This window comes from Mytilus trossulus, chromosome 5 (genome assembly GCF_036588685.1).
Source record: "Mytilus trossulus isolate FHL-02 chromosome 5, PNRI_Mtr1.1.1.hap1, whole genome shotgun sequence".
NCBI classification, from domain to species: Eukaryota; Metazoa; Mollusca; class Bivalvia; order Mytilida; family Mytilidae; genus Mytilus; species Mytilus trossulus.
This window is the reverse complement of record NC_086377.1, coordinates 28,377,311-28,395,843: the sequence shown is the minus strand read 5'-3', so window position 1 is coordinate 28,395,843 and position 18,533 is coordinate 28,377,311. Positions and strand designations below refer to the sequence as shown.

The following is an 18,533-nucleotide window of genomic DNA, read 5'->3' as shown; positions in this document are numbered from 1 at the left end:
TTATATGGACATTCACGAAGAACTATATTTGTCCTTTTCTTCACAAAAATCACAAAAATGCTGAATTCCGAGAAAAATTCAAAACGGAAAATCCTAAATTTTGTTGTCGAAATACACATCTGGTGCAAATAAATGTGAATCGTGAAATAACCATTATTTGCATTATTTCTTTTTTTATCTGAATAGAATATTAGAAGTTATCGACACCATTCCCCGTTTTCTTGATTTACAAGGACAACCTGGAATTAGATGGGTGAGGGACAATATTCTGATGGAGGTGTACGATATATCTGCACTATCTTCTACAGTCTTTGGTATACAAATCGAGGGAGGAGGTTCGAAAGTACCATTGACCAACAGTACCATACAGAACTTGATAAACGGATCAAATATCAACTTAGAAACAGTTGACGCTGCTATTATTCTCCCAGTTGAATTAATCAATAGTGAGTTTATTTAACGAAATACATGTACAGGAGAAATCAAGATATTTTTTTTTCAAGTATTATTGTGGAACCAATTTTCCAAAAATATTTTCCGAAATAGATTCAAACAATTAGTAGTAAAGGTATAAACGTTGTATTTTATAGAGAAAGAAATAATGCATTAGACATTTACGCATACATTGATTGAGCTGGAATTGTTCTATACAAATGTTGCTATATATATTTTATAATCGTCACGATACTGTTTTTCAAGAATAAATGTCCTTCTGGTACCTTTCTTTGTCCCTCTTTCACACAATCCGGTTTTTTTTTCCACGGCTTTTACAATTGTCACATGCTTTGATGTGTATGTGTTGGCCTTAAACTATCCAATAAGGTAGACAAACTTGGTAGTCCTGCATTTCTGGATGGATGTTTTTCATTGGTCTTCTAATAATTATACTTAGTAGTTTGGCAAAAGTTTGATTTACTGTGTAAAAAAGTTTTTTTTCTTTTGTGTATAGTCATAGTAAGAATTTGAATGAATCTGTTTTGAAAAATCTTTTCTCCATTATTATAGAGGCAATTTAAACGGTAGATCTACGTTTTCCAATAATTGAAGTGTCTTTATCATTTATCAAGCTGGGCGTCACTATAAGTCAAGAATGTGTATTCTAATGCATCTTTTGCTAGCTAAGAGCAAAAACTGAATTTAAAATGATATCCATTCGAAAATACCGATTATAGCAAATCAAACTGCTTCTCGTTCTTGCTTGGCAGATTTGTTTTGAACTACATCCATCACGTCATCTCATGTCGTTAAAATTGGCTTTTGATGCATCAAACCTGGATTATTGACCATTATCTCCTTGAAATATTTCGGTACTGATACTTGATTTGATATAATAAAATAAAAGACATTATTGTTCTTTGTGCTCTTTTGATTAATTAAATGAATCTTCTTTTTCTTTTTTGTCTTGAAGTATTTGTCTCTAAAAACTGGGACTGTGACATGCAGTCCTATTTTTTTTTTTTTTTTTTTTTGGTAAAAACCCAAATTGCGCATCATCCATCGTCTTTATCTATACATGTATTGTGTAACGTATTATATTCTTCTTAAATTACAGAATTTCCAAATGCCACAAGAATATCTTTCAATGTATACAGAAATTGGAATTTGTTTTCTGTACGATCAGATGTCCGACAGTACCTACCAAACAGCAGAGTTATTGCATCAAGTATTTTTATAGATGGACTTCCTGTTCGTTCTCTCGGTGAATACGAAGTTCAGACTCTGTTTTATCCGACTGCGGTAAGTAAGAATTTCATGTTCTGTTACTATAGAATGACACTGATTTGTCGATAATATTTGTTCATTTTAGTCCATTTAATTTCAATTGATGCTGATTTCATTTATTTTCAATTCTAATATAACGTTTCGTCCCCGAGGATATCACCAGTCCAGTAGTCAGCACCTCGGTGTTGACATAAATATTATTATATGGTCATTTTTATAAATTAACTGTTTGCAAAAGTAGGGTAAATTCGAAAAACTAATGATGTTCTTATCCAAAGCATAGATTACCTTCAAATTTATACTTGTTTGACTTTTTATGCTACTTTGATCTGAGCGTCATTGATAAGTTTAGTTTAAACATATTTATTTATAGTGGATTGGGAAACAAGTTTTGCAACTTATATTAATCCCTTTCCACTTTGCGGGTGCGAGTGCTGCCTTGTAGCGGCATTAGCCTACTCTTTTTCGAAATCTACAAGGGTGTCTTTAACGTGCAAGAGATATGGCTCTCTCTTAACACGGGTCAGCCATTTAGCGTCCCCTTCCGACGGATTGATAAGTCTTATGTAGACGAAACGCGCGTCTGGTGTATCAGGTTATAATTATGGTACCTTTGATAACACTTGTATATTAAACAAAACGTTGTGCGAATGTTTGACAAGTTTGTGACCATTTATTATTTATAAGTAAAAACACTGCATACCAACACCATATGCATGTCTTTATATAGCATGAGTAATGCTATACAAACAATATTATCAATCGACTATATATAAGAAAGCAATACCTTTACTGATGTAAAAACTATGAATATTAAAAATAGCAATCCTTCAAATCTATCAGGTCTCTGATTGTCTGAAAATGACAACATAACACATAAAAAATATATATGGTCAAAGGACACAGTTACCGTCCTTTGGTTTTCGTTGTCTACGAATATAGTCCCTAGTGTAAACAGTGTACAACTTGCATGTTTTATTTGATACACTTTCCCAATTTATTTCTTGATATTAAATGCATGAAGTACGGGGATGTAATTACATGTTTAAAACATTTGGGTGCTGAATCTTTATGTTAAGTAGTGATTTGGTCCAGTTCAAAAAGGTCAAGTTTTATCACGTCTGAAGCTGTCAAACTGAATTTAACACCCCCTTAACACAGAATTGTCAATATTTTGAGTGAGAGCTGGTAGTAGTTTCTATAATTTTGATATTATTTGTCTCACTGGTAGTACACTACACTGTAAAAATCTTTTTGAGAAAGAGCAGGTGCGATTTTTTTAATTTAAATTTATTGTCTAAAAGAAATGCACTACGAAATAACTGTGTTCTCGGGCCATATACAAAAGTCTACGATCTGCACTTGTTCAGGGGCTAAGTCCAATATTTTGGCAAAATTGATCACTTTCTGGTAATAGTATGAAACTTTGCAGATTGTGAGTTATGATGATGATAACCATTTTTGGATATGGAGTCATCTTCAAAAAAAATTCACACTGGCTGCCAAAATCCAAAATGGCCGCCATGTGTCGAAAGGCTAGTAAGTCCTATATTTTGCAACAATACTGTTAAAAGAAAAGAATGAATGTTTCGGAAAATACAGCTATATAGATGATACGCATATGTTCATAATCGTTTATACTCATATGGTCCGACCTTACCAGTGTGGTTCGGGTAATTAGAAGGATAAATATTGATTAAAACGTTTATCTTTAATTTTCTAAATTTCATAAAGTTCATTTGAGTTGTCGCACAAAGAAAGTTTTTATAAAATTGAAAATGTTAGTTGTAAAGTATATCGTCATCATCGTTAAATTAATAGAAAAATAAAATGACATTGAGTAGCCCAGTGAAAATGTTTTCATTTTTTGTTAAATAGGGCGTGTGGTGAATTGACACATATGTTGTGCAAGGTATGACGTCGCAATGGGAGGTCCATAATTTTGTGGATTAAACTTGTATTTTTAGCTAACTAAATAGGGCGTGTTGTAATTTGACACATATGTTGTGTAAAAGAGGGACGAAAGATACCAAAAGGACAGTCAAACTCATAAATCTAAAACAAACTGACAACGCCATGGCTAAAAATGAAAAAGACAAACAGAAAAAAATAGTACACATGACACAACATAGAAAACTAAAGAATAAACAACACGAATCCCACCAAAAACTAGGGGTGATCGGTGATTGTGTTAGGTAGGACGTCGCAATAAGAAGTCCATAATTTTGTGGATTAAACTTGTTTTTTTTTAGCAAACTAAAACTTCCACTTGTATGGCAGTTTCCCGTAATTTACTGATAATTGAACTTGTTTTGTTTTACAGTTAACATTTAGGCTCAATTTAAAGTTTTTCAGTTAACCTTCCCTTTACGGATTATTTTTATTTAATTTGGACAGAAGCTTGTTAATATCCCAAATATATACTATCCAGAGAAAAGATTTGAATACAGTCTTGGATTAAAGTTTGTTGCACATAAATTATTTTGATCAACCTTCATAGAATTTTAATGTAACTATTTTATGATTTATATTGTGTCTGCAGCAAACTATTAAAAACTCATTTCTTTCATTTCCAGTACTTTTCTGAAAAATAATCTTTTTTACTGCTATTATATAAACAGCTCTTTTTCCTTAATAAATTTGTAACCTTTTATGGATTGCGAGAAGTGATTTTCCTTACCAAGATAAAGCTTCTAAAGAATTTATTTCTTTCGAAATTCTAAACTCGCTATTTGAATAATTTGACATATCTGGAAGCATTAAAAAAAGGGACGCTTACCAATATTTTTTTTATATATTTTTCAAAAATGTATGATAAAATCTATATTTAGGAAAAGTTTTAAAATAAACTATCTGATGAAACATATAGTGACAATACAATAAAATGGTCGCATTTGTGATACTTCTGCATTTAATTGTTGTTCTTCATAAGCATGCATATATATGATGACAATCCGTATACTGCATATTCTTTTATAGCAATAGTTATGTAAACAAAATTAAATAACTGTGATCACAAATTGTATACGACTGTTGTGTGTTCTCGTTTGGCCAGAACGTTAGCTTTATTTATTGATTGAAAAATGATGATTAATCTTCGCTTGCAGGACGTCGAATCTTCCATATGTGGATATTGGAACTACGACCTCTATGATACATCTGGTGGATGGGCCACCGACGGTTGTCAGTTGAATAAAACAGAATATGGACGATATGTTTGTGTTTGTGATCATTTGACAAATTTTGCAGTGATTGTGGTAATATAAGATGAATTATAAAATATGTTTTCGATCATTGTACTTTATATTCTGCCCTTATCTACATTTAAGCGACTAATGTAATGCGTTTCGTACTTAAAAGAACTTTTACATTCCTTTCGACTTATATCCTCATAAGGTTTTCATTTTTTTTTTCAAAACTTCCCTATTCGACATAAAAAGAAGTATCGATAATTTTACACGTTTATAATAAGTTAGCGTGATTGATAAATTGTTTGTTTAAAAAAAAACGAATTTCACAGAACTGAATTAGAAAAAAAACGTGTTTTAAATCAGTATGACCATATAGTTGTCTGAATATATGATATTGAAGTCATTTGACTCATGATAATTTTGAAGTGTCACAAATAATGTCTCTGTTCTTTTATATTTTCAGAATATTGGTGGCCAAGATAATTTAGTGGAATCTCTAGCCATGGACATTATATCTTGGATTGGCCTGATACTTTCCATAATTGGATTATCGCTTACTATAGTTTTATTCATTGTTTTTAAGTAAGAAATTTTCAATCTTAAATTTTCGATAATTAGAGTTTTTCATAGCTGAATGAATGTTAGCAAGTAATTTGTATTCAATGATATCAATATTCAATAATGCCTAAGTAATCGATTTATGATTTTCGTCTTAAAAAAACAATCAAAAATACCAGCTAACATCAGCCTCATCCGTTCATAATATTATGAATTTAAAACTATAAGGTAAAATTTATGGATGAGTTATAACAAGAAAAACTGCGAGCTACTGCTCACTGATGATACCCCGCCGTAAGTGGATAATTTTAATAGTGTAAAAATATGCAGGTGTTCGGTAAACAGGAAGTTGTCAAGTGATGAATCTGAAAACGCATCACACGGTATAGATGACTTATATAAATCCTGAAACAAAATTTCAGAAATCCTTGTATTGTAGTTCCTGAGAAAAATGTGACGAAAATTTTCAACTTGGCTATCATGTGTAAAATCATACAAGTGTTCGGTAAACAGGAAGTTGTCAAGTGATCAATCTGAAAACGCATCACACGGTATAGCGGACTTAGGTAAACCCTGAAACCAAATTTCAAAAATCCTTGTATTGTAGTTCCTGAGAAAAATGCGACGAAAAATATTCATGGGACGGACGGACTGTCTGACGGACTGACGGAAGGACAGGCAGAGATAAAACAGTAAACCCCCTTTTTTATAAAGTGGGGGTATAATAAAGGCCAAGAACGTAGTAACGGAGCGATAAGTGATCACCACTTTTACTGTAGTACTAAATTTTTAGTTGCTCATATCAGTTTACTGGAGTTGTTTTAGTTTTCTGTCCTGTTGTGGTAGATCAATAGATACAAAGATGTGTGTGTAGGGTGTTTTTGTTTTTGTTTTTTGTCGAGCCTTCGACTTAAGTCGAAAAAGCGAGACTAAGTGATCCTACATTCCGTCGTCGTCGGCGGCGTCCACAAATATTCACTCTGTGGTTAAAGTATTTGAAATTTTAATAACTTTCTTAAACTATACTGGATTTATACCAAACTTGGACAGAAGCTTGTTTATGATCATCAGATAGTATCCAGAAGTAAATTTTGTAAAAATAAAATTCCATTTTTTCCGTTTTTTACTTTTAAATGGACTTAGTTTTTTCTGCGGGGAAACATTACATTCACTTTGTGGTTAAAGTTTTTAGAATTTTAATTACGTTCTTAAACTATCCTTGGTTTGTACCAAACTTGGACAGAAGCTTGTTTATGATCATAAGATAGTATCTAGAAGCAAATTTTTCAAAATATTAATCCGTTTTTTCCGTTTTTTATTTTTAAATGAACTTAGTTTTTCTGCAGGGAAACATTACATTCACTCTGTGGTAAAAGTTTTTAAAATTTAAATAACTTTCTTAAACTATCTTGGGTTTGTACCAAACTTGGACAGAAGCTTATTTATGATCATAAGATAGTATCAAGAAGTAAATTTTGTATAAAGATAACTCCATTTTTTCTATATTTTACTTTTAAATTGACTTAGATTTTCTTCCAGTTAACATTACATACAGTCTGTAGTTAAAGTTTTCAAAAATTTTTTTAGATTCATTAACTATCATAGATTTGTACCAAACTTGGACAGAACCTTCTTACAATCATAGGAAAGTATCAAGAGGAATATTTTTATTGATTTTTTGCCTCATTTTTGTTGAGCCTGCGATTAACAGAAAAGTAGGCGAGACACTGGGTTCCGCGGAACCCTTACAAATTTTTTTAATCTCATACGTTTTTGCAGTTAATAGTTTATCTTTATTCCCATAAAGCTAAGGCATTACATCGGTACAGAGACAACAAATACAGATATTTAATATTTAAAATATGTACAAACAATTGAGATCGGATACATTAGTTACAAAAAAAAAAAAAAAAAAAAAAGCTTCTTCAGAAATGTTTTTCTTGTACTTGACATAAGTTCAGAGAATTTAACTGTATTTTAATTTCATGTTAAATATGCAGTCATTGTTTTTGATGGGAAAATTGTATTCAAATATATAATTGTATTCGTCACCAATCCACACTAACTACCAATTAAACAAAAACATTGGTCCCATCCGAAAATCAGGAAGGTATCTTTCGTGGATAGACGAAAATAAGTTAAGGTAACACTCCACAGTTAGGTGTGTAGTTTCGCATTTTGGCCCCTGTGGATTTTTTAAATATGAGAGCTAGTGTGCCATAAAATTCATTTTTGGATAGCTGAGTATTAAAATAGCCTTTGTATTGGGTTTATATTTACATTAAGGTTATTTTATGTATGTTATATAGTCTGTTTTCTGTATGACAGTCCGTATTTGCATGTCCCTACTATGCAATGGTCCGGTAATTATTGTAAATTTTTTTCCAACTTTTATCACACGAACTTTGTGATTGGATTTTACGAGAAAAAGAAGGCAAAAGACACCTTTTTTTCATTTGATCATTATGAAGTTTATGAAAACAGTTTCTAAAAAGGTATCACTCAAAGGCATTGAAATTCTAGTTTGATCCAATAAAGGCAACAGTAGTATACCGCTGTTCAAAACTCATTAATCCATGGATAAAAAACAAAATCGGGTAACAAACTAAAACCTGGGAAACGCATTGAATATAAGAGGAGAACAACGACACAACACTGAAATGTAACACAAACAGAACGGACCAAGGGAAACTTTGGGGGGATATGTGACATGGTCACCCCCCTTTTTGCAATATTTTATGGTAAATAAATGCAGAATGTTGCCATGGATGCACATAAAAGGAATTAATTTTCACCCTTTTAACTCTTCAAAATCAAATCTATAGTAGATACTGATGACATACATATGCACATGTACAACACAAACAGTTAGGTTAATGTATTAGAAATTCAGGAATAGGACATGATAAAACATTTTGTGGCTCATTTTTTATTTTATTTTCTAACTGTGGAGTGCTACCTATTGCTCTTAAATATTCAACATGATTACACTCTGTATTTGCGTAGTCTTGTTCGGTGTATTGTATAACAGGTTTTTTTTATCATGATTCTTGTCATATTTTTCCTATGATATTGCTGGAACAAGTTATGCATACCATCAACGAAAACACTAACGTATTTGCTACATCATTGTAATATTAAACAATGACTTAAATAGAAGGAGAAGACAACTTCCGGTGTTTCTGGTCATTTAGGAACTAACAATGATGTTTTAACAAACACATGGCATACTTTTGAAATACGAAAACGTTATAAAAGTTATATCATTTCATTGTTAACTGAAAAAAATATAAGTGTATTGAGTTAGAACATTAAAAGCATATAATAACCTAAAACAGTATGATAAAATAAAAATAGTTCTGTTTAAACAGCCACTAACAACAATTTCCGTGTAAATATATTGCAGTAACAAGATAAATACTATCGCACAACAAGAATTATTAGTTGCCTAACGATGTAATGGTAACCGACTATTTGGTACTGAAATATTTAGAATATTAGCAATGTGATGAAAGGTTTAAAACGGTTAAACAGATTTCCTTCTACGTTATATTTGCTTTCAAACCACAACGTTGCTTAGTGTAGACTAAACAGATTTTCGAACTTCCCATTGATTTTTAGGTGATACTATTTTGTAATGACTTTTGTTTTGCTACGTTAGTTTAAAATACTACAAGCTTCAATGTTGAGGACAATACCACGTTTGATTTTATCAGGTTTTAAAGGGATCAGTTGGTAAATCCACAAGTTTTCTTTTCTTAATATCATGTTGTTTTTTGTAAAAGAAATTGGAATTCCAACATATCTTTATATAGTACGGACAATGAGTTTCAAATGAATTGAATTTTTTTTCTCACATATATGTAGTGCTGCATATTTTTAACAAGTCGTGTTTTCACTTTAATCTTGCCTTTTAGCATATTGAAGATATTTTTTTTAAATATTTTAATATTTTAAAGTACACGTCTTTGTATTGGCCTTCGCTGTGGTGTCGCCTATTTTTTCCTGCTTAAACAGTATTAAACTATTACTAATGAATCCGTCATTGTTTTTCACGACCCGGCATCCCTTTTATACTAGTAGTCCACTTCTCTGACTTGTACCGATCAGAAATGACTATAAACAAAGAGATATCTAAAGGACTCGTGTTTAATTCGTTCATTGTTTCTCCTAGTTTCCAACAAACTGGGATATAGTAATTGCCTTGTTATGAAATCTGTTATTTATTTTTCTCGTTAAATGTGTTTGTGAATTGGAGCCGACTCCGCAAAAATAGTTATCAAAGGTACCAGGATTATAATTTAGTACGCTAGACGCGCGTTTCGTCTACATAAGACACATTAGTGACGCTCATATCAAAATATTTATAAAGCCAAATAAGTATAAAGTTGAAGAGCATTGAGGATCAAAAATCCCAAAAAGTTGTGCCAAATACGGCTAAGGTTATATATGCCTGGGATAAGAAAATCCTTAGTTTTCGAAAAATCTAAAGTTTTGTAAACAGGAAATTTTTATAAAAATGACCAATAAACGTGTTCAGATGTAACGCATTTGGATTTAGTTCCATGGAGAATCAAGTAGCCAAAATAATATTTGTTAGATTGGGAATCAATTATTATAGAAAATTAACAAATGTCCTTTAAAAGAATTAACTTCCATTAGAATCTGATCCTTAAAAGCATTTGACTTTAGTCAAACCTTATATTACTTTTTTTAAAACAAAAGTTTAAACTTTTAAACAGATTTGCTTTTGGGGTTTTTGCATTTACAAATTTACAATACCAAACATACAACAATTTGACAAGATGTTTTCGCAGACTTTTAATTCATATCGTGTCCATTTTATATTGTATACAGTGGTGAACTATTTCTTTTCCGTTCCATTTTTTTTTTCTCAAATAGGTGTCAATCTTTAGCCTACTTGTTTGGTTTTTTTTAATGTTTAACACATTCTCCCTATAAATGTGGGCAAAAGTAGTTTACCACTGTTCAAATGTTAAAAATTGATTGAGTGAAAACTTATCTAGGTTACATTGGAAATCTGATGGAAACACATCAACTATAAAATCAAGAAATTGACAATTGTATATCCCATTGAAATAAGTATATTGTCATTTTAACTTACCAAATGAGACCCATTGTGAAATTTATTATTCATCAAGTTGTTACTAATACGCTTTTTATTACTTTTTTCAGACACCTTCGTAAAGGCAGAGTTCAACAAACTCTTTTCAACCTTGCTTTATCATTGCTCAGTTTTTTGATAATATTTATAGTTGGAATTGGACAAACGCAAGACTTAAAAGGGTGTATAGCAGTTGCTGTGTTGCTTCATTATTTCATTCTTGTTGCATTTATGTGGATGTTGATGGAAGGGATCCTCCAATATTTGAGATTTGTTAAGGTTCTTGGAACCTATATTCCAAACTTTATTCTTAAAACAGCTGTTCCTGCATGGGGTATGTATAAAATGAATGATAGATAATGTAGTGCTTAGTTTTATTTGCATTATATTTAGTTATATAAATGCAAATAAAACTATCTTTTTCTTCGTATCGTAGAACAGCAGATGCATTTTCTGGACGGTTCCTCTAGTATGAGTGCAAACGTGTTATTAATTACCAATGGCGAAGCTTTACAAAACGCTTTTCAATCCGCTAATGTTCAATTGTAAACAACAAAATAAATGAGTGGGTTATTAACCTGCTCAATTTAACTAATCAAAGATATCAGGATTAGAATTGCGTTCCCCAGACGCCAGACACTATTTTCATTTCCAAATACTCATTTAATACACTCGAAGAAAAAAAAGTTAAAAAGACAGAATAAATAACAAAGTTTATAGCAAACGAAATTTACATTTATGTGTTCTGCAGATGATCTGTTTAATGTCACGTACAGACTTTCTAACTACTGATATATAACCCTGAATGTTTGTTTATCTTCATATTTCCAGTTACAATTTTTCGTAAAATCATTACCCTTTAAAATAAAAATAAAGGATTTTTGTTGTTTTGTTTTTAAATTTTGATAATTAAGCGTATGTTATATCTTTTTTAGGGATTCCTTTGATACCTGTGATTATAGTATTAGCTTATGATCATGAATTATATATTGGTGGAAACAAGGCGTAAGTACAAATCTTATAATTGTCTGCTGTTGACATGTATAAGCTTATGATCCTCAATTATAAATGGGCGGAAACAAAAAGAGGAGTTCTAAAAAGGTCACATACATCACGGTACATGAATCATTATCAATAAACCACAGAAAATAGAAAACAGACCTAATAATGAATAAATCATTACTTGCTGCATCCGTTGTATTGTCAATGTCATGGTTGCTTCTGTTAAGTCATGGATATCAGCCCTTCTATTATATCCCGTAAGTCCCTGGAGTCGTAGAATAAACACATGTTTTTTAGGAATAAGAACAAATAAACACTGGTCGGCTCGAATTCAGAATATTTCAACCGGGTATGATGACTTGTTGCCTGTTCCCTTGTATCTTTCGTGTTTAAAAACTAGCTCACTGTGTCAGCCTGATAAAGAAACAGAATTCATATCAATAGCACATTAACATGTTCTGATCCAGATATTTATGTTTTATACTGCAACTAGTTGTGTTTATTTCCTAAATATAGTAACACAGCTATATTTTGTGCAATGTCAATTTCATCATGGAACATTTTTTCCACAGTCATTGGTTCATTAAGGGATGAAAATAAGTTTTAAATTTGTGTTACAATTTAAATATACATGAATTTATTTATCTAAGTTGCAGTATACAAACAATATTAGGTCAATGTCAGAAAAATATTTTTGTGTATTCGGCGCAAATCTTGGGAATGGCTCGGTAGAAGCTGGCTCTTCTCCAGTTTCCCAGCCTCATATAAAAAAGTTGACATTTCCCTGACATTGACCTAATATAGTATATTTATTTTTCACTGGGTGTTAAGCATCAAATCATTATCATCAGGTGAAAATTACTTTATAATTTTCAAATTAATTTTGAACAAAAAATATAAATATTCGGTTATTTTTCATTATGCAAATTATTTGTTTTGAACGGTAAAGACATGACCGTTGATCATATACAGAACCATACTCAAGAACAGTTAAATGTCTTCCTAAAAATCACACAAAACATATTTTTTTTAAATGATAAGAACATGATCATATATATATATAGAATATATTTCATAGAAGTTAATTATCAATGAGATATAAATCCAGTTTATGCACATGTTTTGACACTTAAAAGTAGTTAGACTAATGTGAAAATATTCAGTTATTTTATGCGACAATTTGTGTAGGATGCTATTAGTTTTTCATATTTTTATTTTATTTTTGTAGGTGTTGGATGTCACTTTCTGCATTCTATTATGCATTTGTAATACCAGTTGGAATTATAATTTTGGCCAATATTATTATCTTCATTATGATTCTGAAAAACCTATGGGGTCGACCAAAAGGACTTCAGTCAAACCAGTCAGAGAAAAAGAGAGCAATGATGAATCTTCGTGCCTCATTGACAGTACTAGTTCTTATAGGTAAGAACAAATGTAATTTATTCTATTATGCAATTTCAGAAGGGAGAAACAAAACAGTAAAATCAAGAGGAATAGAAAAAGTCAAAACATCTTATCTCTTAAATCGTCCGCAGATTTTTAACTCTAAAATTACATTAGATAAACATTCAGATGTCGATTATATATCGACTTATTGTGTTGTGATTACTTTTTGGAACTCATATTTGAAAACTAGCAATGTAATTTGTCTGGTTGTAATCCTTTCAATCCTTTCGTATCATTCTCACATTCACTTTAATATATTTGTATGTGTAAATATTCTCTCAATTTGATTGATTCGTAATCATAGTATTATCATGCAGTGGCAACGAAAATACAGTCACACCATTTGCCTTTGTTCATTTAGCATGCAGAAACCCTAAATCTATCAGATGTGTTTACAAGTAGAAATCTGCATACAGATGTATGTTTCATTATAATACGTGATTCTGATTGGCTACTCTGCAATCTCGCGTTATTCCTTAAGCAACTTCAATACACAGGAAAATTCATCATTCATGATGACACGAGGTCACATAATAAAGTGCACAGGTGCGCACAATTTTAGAATGAAGCGCTTCTGCGCTTCATACAAAATGTACTTCGATCAACGCTTTAACACCCTAATGAAGTTACAAAAAGAAACATTCAATTCTTAATTAAATTCGATACAGATTGTCCAATTAGAATTATCGAAATATATTGTTTATATGATTTTCCGAGTTTGTTTTTGGAAAATCGCAAACGACTTCTAATAAGAGTTGTTGTCCTGAGATGATGAAATTTACCCTGTATACATGTTTGTCTTTTATCTTGAAAACAATCAGTAATAAGATACAGACTTTAAAAAGCAAAAATTATCAGCAAGACAATATTAATAAATAGGACAGCCGAAATCGACAGGCGACTTTATTGATGATGTTTTTCAAAGTTTTGTGTGTTTTTTTTATTTACTTGAAACTATGATAGACAGATAAAAACTATAAAAGCAAAAATGTTCAGCAAGACATAATCAACAAATAAGAAAATAAGATAATATTGCTGAAATTGTCAGTTGACTTTTTACAGGGGTTATATATTTCCTTTAAATGACGATATTTTCTACTTGTCTGTGTGTTTGACAACTATCTTGCAAACTGTTAACAGATATATTGAAAATTTGAATAGCAAAAGTGATAGGCAAAATTAGATCTAATAGTAAGTCGATATTGCCGAAATTGTTCAAATCGCCCTTAAATGTAAAATAGTTTGTTTGGTGTTTTTGCCTTTTATCTTAACGAAACTATAACAGATGGAGAAAATAAGATGATCAACAAGACAAGATCTACAAATAAGCCAACAAATCCTTGCACAAAGATAAAGGAGTTATCGCCATTATGCGATGATTTCGCCTTTATGCGATGATTGTTTACCATGTTTTGCATAAGTGTCATGATAAATAAAATATAGATAAGTAGAAAACTTTAAAATTTAAAAATGATCCGCAGACCAATTTTTACAAATACGTTTACATTGCTGATTACTTTATGAGAATTTTAACCAAATAAAGGCATCAGTCGCTGTTCGACACTGACTTTGTATAAAATCATAGGTACTTAAAAACTAAATCTCATTTAGTTGTCGCTTTCGATCAAACAAACGATTCATCAAGTCGTAAAAATCGATGGTTAATTGCGAAGTATGTAAAATATATATTTCTTCTTTTTCAGGATTAACATGGATTTTTGGATTTTTTACAATAGAGAAAGCAAGCATAGTTTTCCAGTACATTTTTACTATTTTGAATGTCTTTCAAGGATTTATTATTTTCATTCTTTTCACTGCAAGAGAAAAGAGAGTTCGTCAAAATTGGCAAAAACTTTGTTGTAAACGAACAACAAAAGAAAAATATTTGCAGAGCGACACTAATACTGACCGCAATAGAAGCAAAGATCGACTCTTAACAAGCAGTACAAATGACGATACAAAGTATAGTGGGGAAGATCAAAATACTAGTAGTTGTATTTAGTAGTATAAACGAACTGGCATTTGCAAAAGAAGATAATTTAATCTGAGACACAGCAGAGTGTCATGATTTTATTTTCGTTGAGAAAAAACTACCACATAATCCAAAGACAATTAATTTTTTGGTCGATAGTTTGAATGATCTATAAAACATAATGTACTATATAATTACATAATTTGTATATTTTTTTTATATTTTATTATACTGAACGTTAAGAAGTTTTTTGTTTCGATATTGGATATATGTATGCTTGTTCTGTGCATACAAATGTATATATTTTTAAACACATTCCTTTTCTATATTGTTGTCTTTCAATTGGCCAAATAGTATAATATCTTATTTTACAAAAAAATTTAATGAACCAAACATGCTTTTTGTTTTTTAGTTAGATTTGTAAATAAACTTTGATTATTACGTCGATTTTTTAAAAATATATAGCTTAGCGGTATGGTTTGATAATGATTGGAAGGTGTACATATCTGTCTGGCCGGTTTCATTAAAAAAATGACCTCATAAGTTTTATTGTTTTAGTTTTGTCCGTTTATCAATAACGGTACAAAATTGCGTTGTCAGTTTATTTTCGACTTGTGAGGTAGAGTTTCCCTCTTGTCGAACATGTACGATTATATAATTCATTTATGTTTTCTTGCATTTATTTTTACTGTATTCCTGTCATGTAACGTTGTCATTTTAGCGGTATATTTAAAATTACCATAAAGTGTGAGGTTAAGCTAGCCACAAAACTAGGTTCAACCCATCATTTTTTCGTAAATTGTCCTGTACCATGTCGGAAATATGTTCACATTATTATACATTATACCCAACAATTTTGATGACGAATTCCTTCCTTTGTTCGGGAACAATAGTATTGAAATAGAAATCTGTGATTTTACTATGTCTATAACTTCGATGAACCAAAGCAAGTTAAATATCTACCTGTATTTAATTCAAATTGGCTTCTTCTTCTTCGTCCATCGACATCCCATGATAACATACTGTTGTCATACGAGGACTAGTCTATTTACAAAAATTAAACCCAAAATAAACAAGATGTATGTTTCTTTCTTATGTTCAATGTAAAAATGTATATAATTTTAAATTGCAACTATCTATAGTTCCGTAACTTTCTATCCAGGCGTATAAACGAATGGTCGACAAGTGCGTATATTTTTGTTAAAGCCATATTCCTTGTATGTTTCAAACTGTCCTTCACTTTTGACAACGAGTACTTACATTTCCCCTTCACCTTTGGAAAAAAATGTGTAAACAATATTTTTTACACCAGAAATGTTTTTTTTTTTTATATAAACAAGCGTATGAGTAGAAATAACTAGTGTGTCACTATCGGACACGCAAGACAAATATGTATAGTATACACCTGATAGTTCAAAGTGAAAAGTTACAAGCTATCGGCCGTGTACACTGATCAATACCCTCAGAAGTGAAACGATGCATGAACTTGCAAGTCCGACAGGAAATCGCTTGAATACATGAAAGTGTAACCTCACAATACATTTGGGAGTAATACCTTTAGCCATGCTGGTGATCAGACAAGCGAAGGTCCGAATTTATTTCAATAAGTTTATTACATCAAAGAATTATGAATAAATTAGATTTTCGAAAACAATTTTCACGGAACACTTATTTATGCTCATATAACAGTATGACTTTGAACTATGAATTTTTCACCAATTCCCATATAAACAGTTAAAAACGACAGACCTTCGTTACTTAAAAAAAAAATTTTCCGTATCCAGTTAGTTAGTCGGATAATAAAACAACCGTATGATTGACACGATAACGACACGCGATTATGACTACATTAGGCTACTGTGGCCCATATACATTTCGTGGTTAAAAACGGAAAGGATGATGGTCATTTGGCGACACGCAGAGAATTGATATTCTAAATTTAAATTGATGGTGATCTCTTGTCTTGCAGAATAAAACTTTAATATCTATGAATTTGAGCATTTCTATACAGAATAGACATAATATAAATTGTTGATTTTTTTTCCGGACTTTCCCTTTAATAAGTCTGTTTAAAGGTTTTGTTTGGCGCAAGTTTGGAGGTGAATACTGACATTTTTGTGCTTTGTAAAGAATATTACCATTAAAAAAATGGATGTGAAACACCTGAACGTATAAGATGTCTGCATGTTGAGTTATATTTACGAATTATTATGTAATGCTTTCTTTGAAAGAAAAAAATGTTTTCGACTTGGCGCCAGAAAAATAGATCGTTTTTCGCCGAAGTCGAATAAAAAGGTTTGTCCGAAGAAAAAATCTCAGTCAATTTATGACTTTTGAACAGCAATATACTGTTGCCTTTATTTGTATCTTTCGCCTCTCTTGTACAGTTACTATAACAATAGGTCAATCACATTTGGTGCATGGTGTTTACGTGTCTGTATGGCAAGGACCATATAAAACTAACCTCATTTTCATGGTTCATTCATCGGTTTTTGTGGTTTAATATGCCAGTTTATCAGTAACTATAAGCGATATGGTCACTAAATTTCGTGCATATGAATCTAATGTTCAGTAGTTTGTTGATGTGGTTCCTAAGTGTTTCTCGTTTCTTGTTTTTACGTTTTCAAATTGTGACATGGATGGAAAGTATCTCATTAATACTCATATCACATTTTCTTATACCTATATATGTTTTAATGATAGTTAGGTGTATGGAATGATTGTAAGGAGTACATGCCTGTCTGGCATAGTTCATATGGCAGTGACTTAATTGTTATAGCTTATTGATAATGTTAAGTTTATGAAATACTTGTTCTAAAACCTTCATACTACAGACTTTCAACATAAATTTAATCAAACACCAACTAACTCGTGATGGCGACCGTAAAATTTACGAAGGGATGATTTCAACTTCACCAATTGGAACTTTTGGTTTAATAGCATCCTTGTGAGCAGCAACCCTCTATCAAGAAAACCATAATAGGAAATGCAGGCACGGACATGTCGTATCAATTGGAAGATATATACCCCGTATGCAGGTGCTGCTGGAATGTTGCTACTTAGAAATGGAAAGTTAACAATTGGAAAGCTGAAATCATCCCTTTTGTCGTAGAGTGTGCCGAAATGTAAATTAGGCTAACACCCACATTATAACAACAGCTCAACATAACGCACCTTATAAATATTATTGACCTATAAACTATAAATTCTTTGGACTGGTTTAATATCTTCTGACGACCTAGAAGACAAACGGTCGTATCCGTGCAATGATATTCATGTACAGTTGTTAAGGACGCGACATAATAGAAAAAAATGAAGAGAGTGATTTCATTGTTTTGAGCTTTCAGTAAACCTTGATTTGAGTCGTCTGGGTACTAGCGTTTTTGATTTGAATGTTCTATTGGATATATGATTTATAGTTTTCCATACCTTCATCATAAAATCAGACATTTAAAGTATCTCATGCCAAAGATGATATTGTTGCAAATGCGATCAATTATACATATTACTAGTG

At 31.3% G+C, this 18,533-nt stretch overlaps 1 protein-coding gene across 2 annotated transcripts in view; it reads left to right on the top strand.

Moving 5' to 3' along the window:
* The window catches only part of LOC134718722 (adhesion G protein-coupled receptor B1-like), a 65,234-nt gene extending 49,137 nt beyond the window's left edge, over window positions 1-16,097 (top strand). For both annotated transcript variants that reach the window (XM_063581407.1, XM_063581409.1), the window contains 8 exons: window positions 187-446; window positions 1,553-1,737; window positions 4,830-4,979; window positions 5,377-5,495; window positions 10,668-10,930; window positions 11,532-11,601; window positions 12,827-13,023; window positions 14,751-16,097. In XM_063581407.1, the coding sequence (XP_063437477.1) occupies window positions 187-446; window positions 1,553-1,737; window positions 4,830-4,979; window positions 5,377-5,495; window positions 10,668-10,930; window positions 11,532-11,601; window positions 12,827-13,023; window positions 14,751-15,049 (1,543 nt within the window). In that variant the 3' untranslated portion in view covers window positions 15,050-16,097. The remainder of the gene's footprint in view (window positions 1-186; window positions 447-1,552; window positions 1,738-4,829; window positions 4,980-5,376; window positions 5,496-10,667; window positions 10,931-11,531; window positions 11,602-12,826; window positions 13,024-14,750) is intronic.
* The last annotated feature ends 2,436 nt before the right edge of the window (window positions 16,098-18,533 follow it).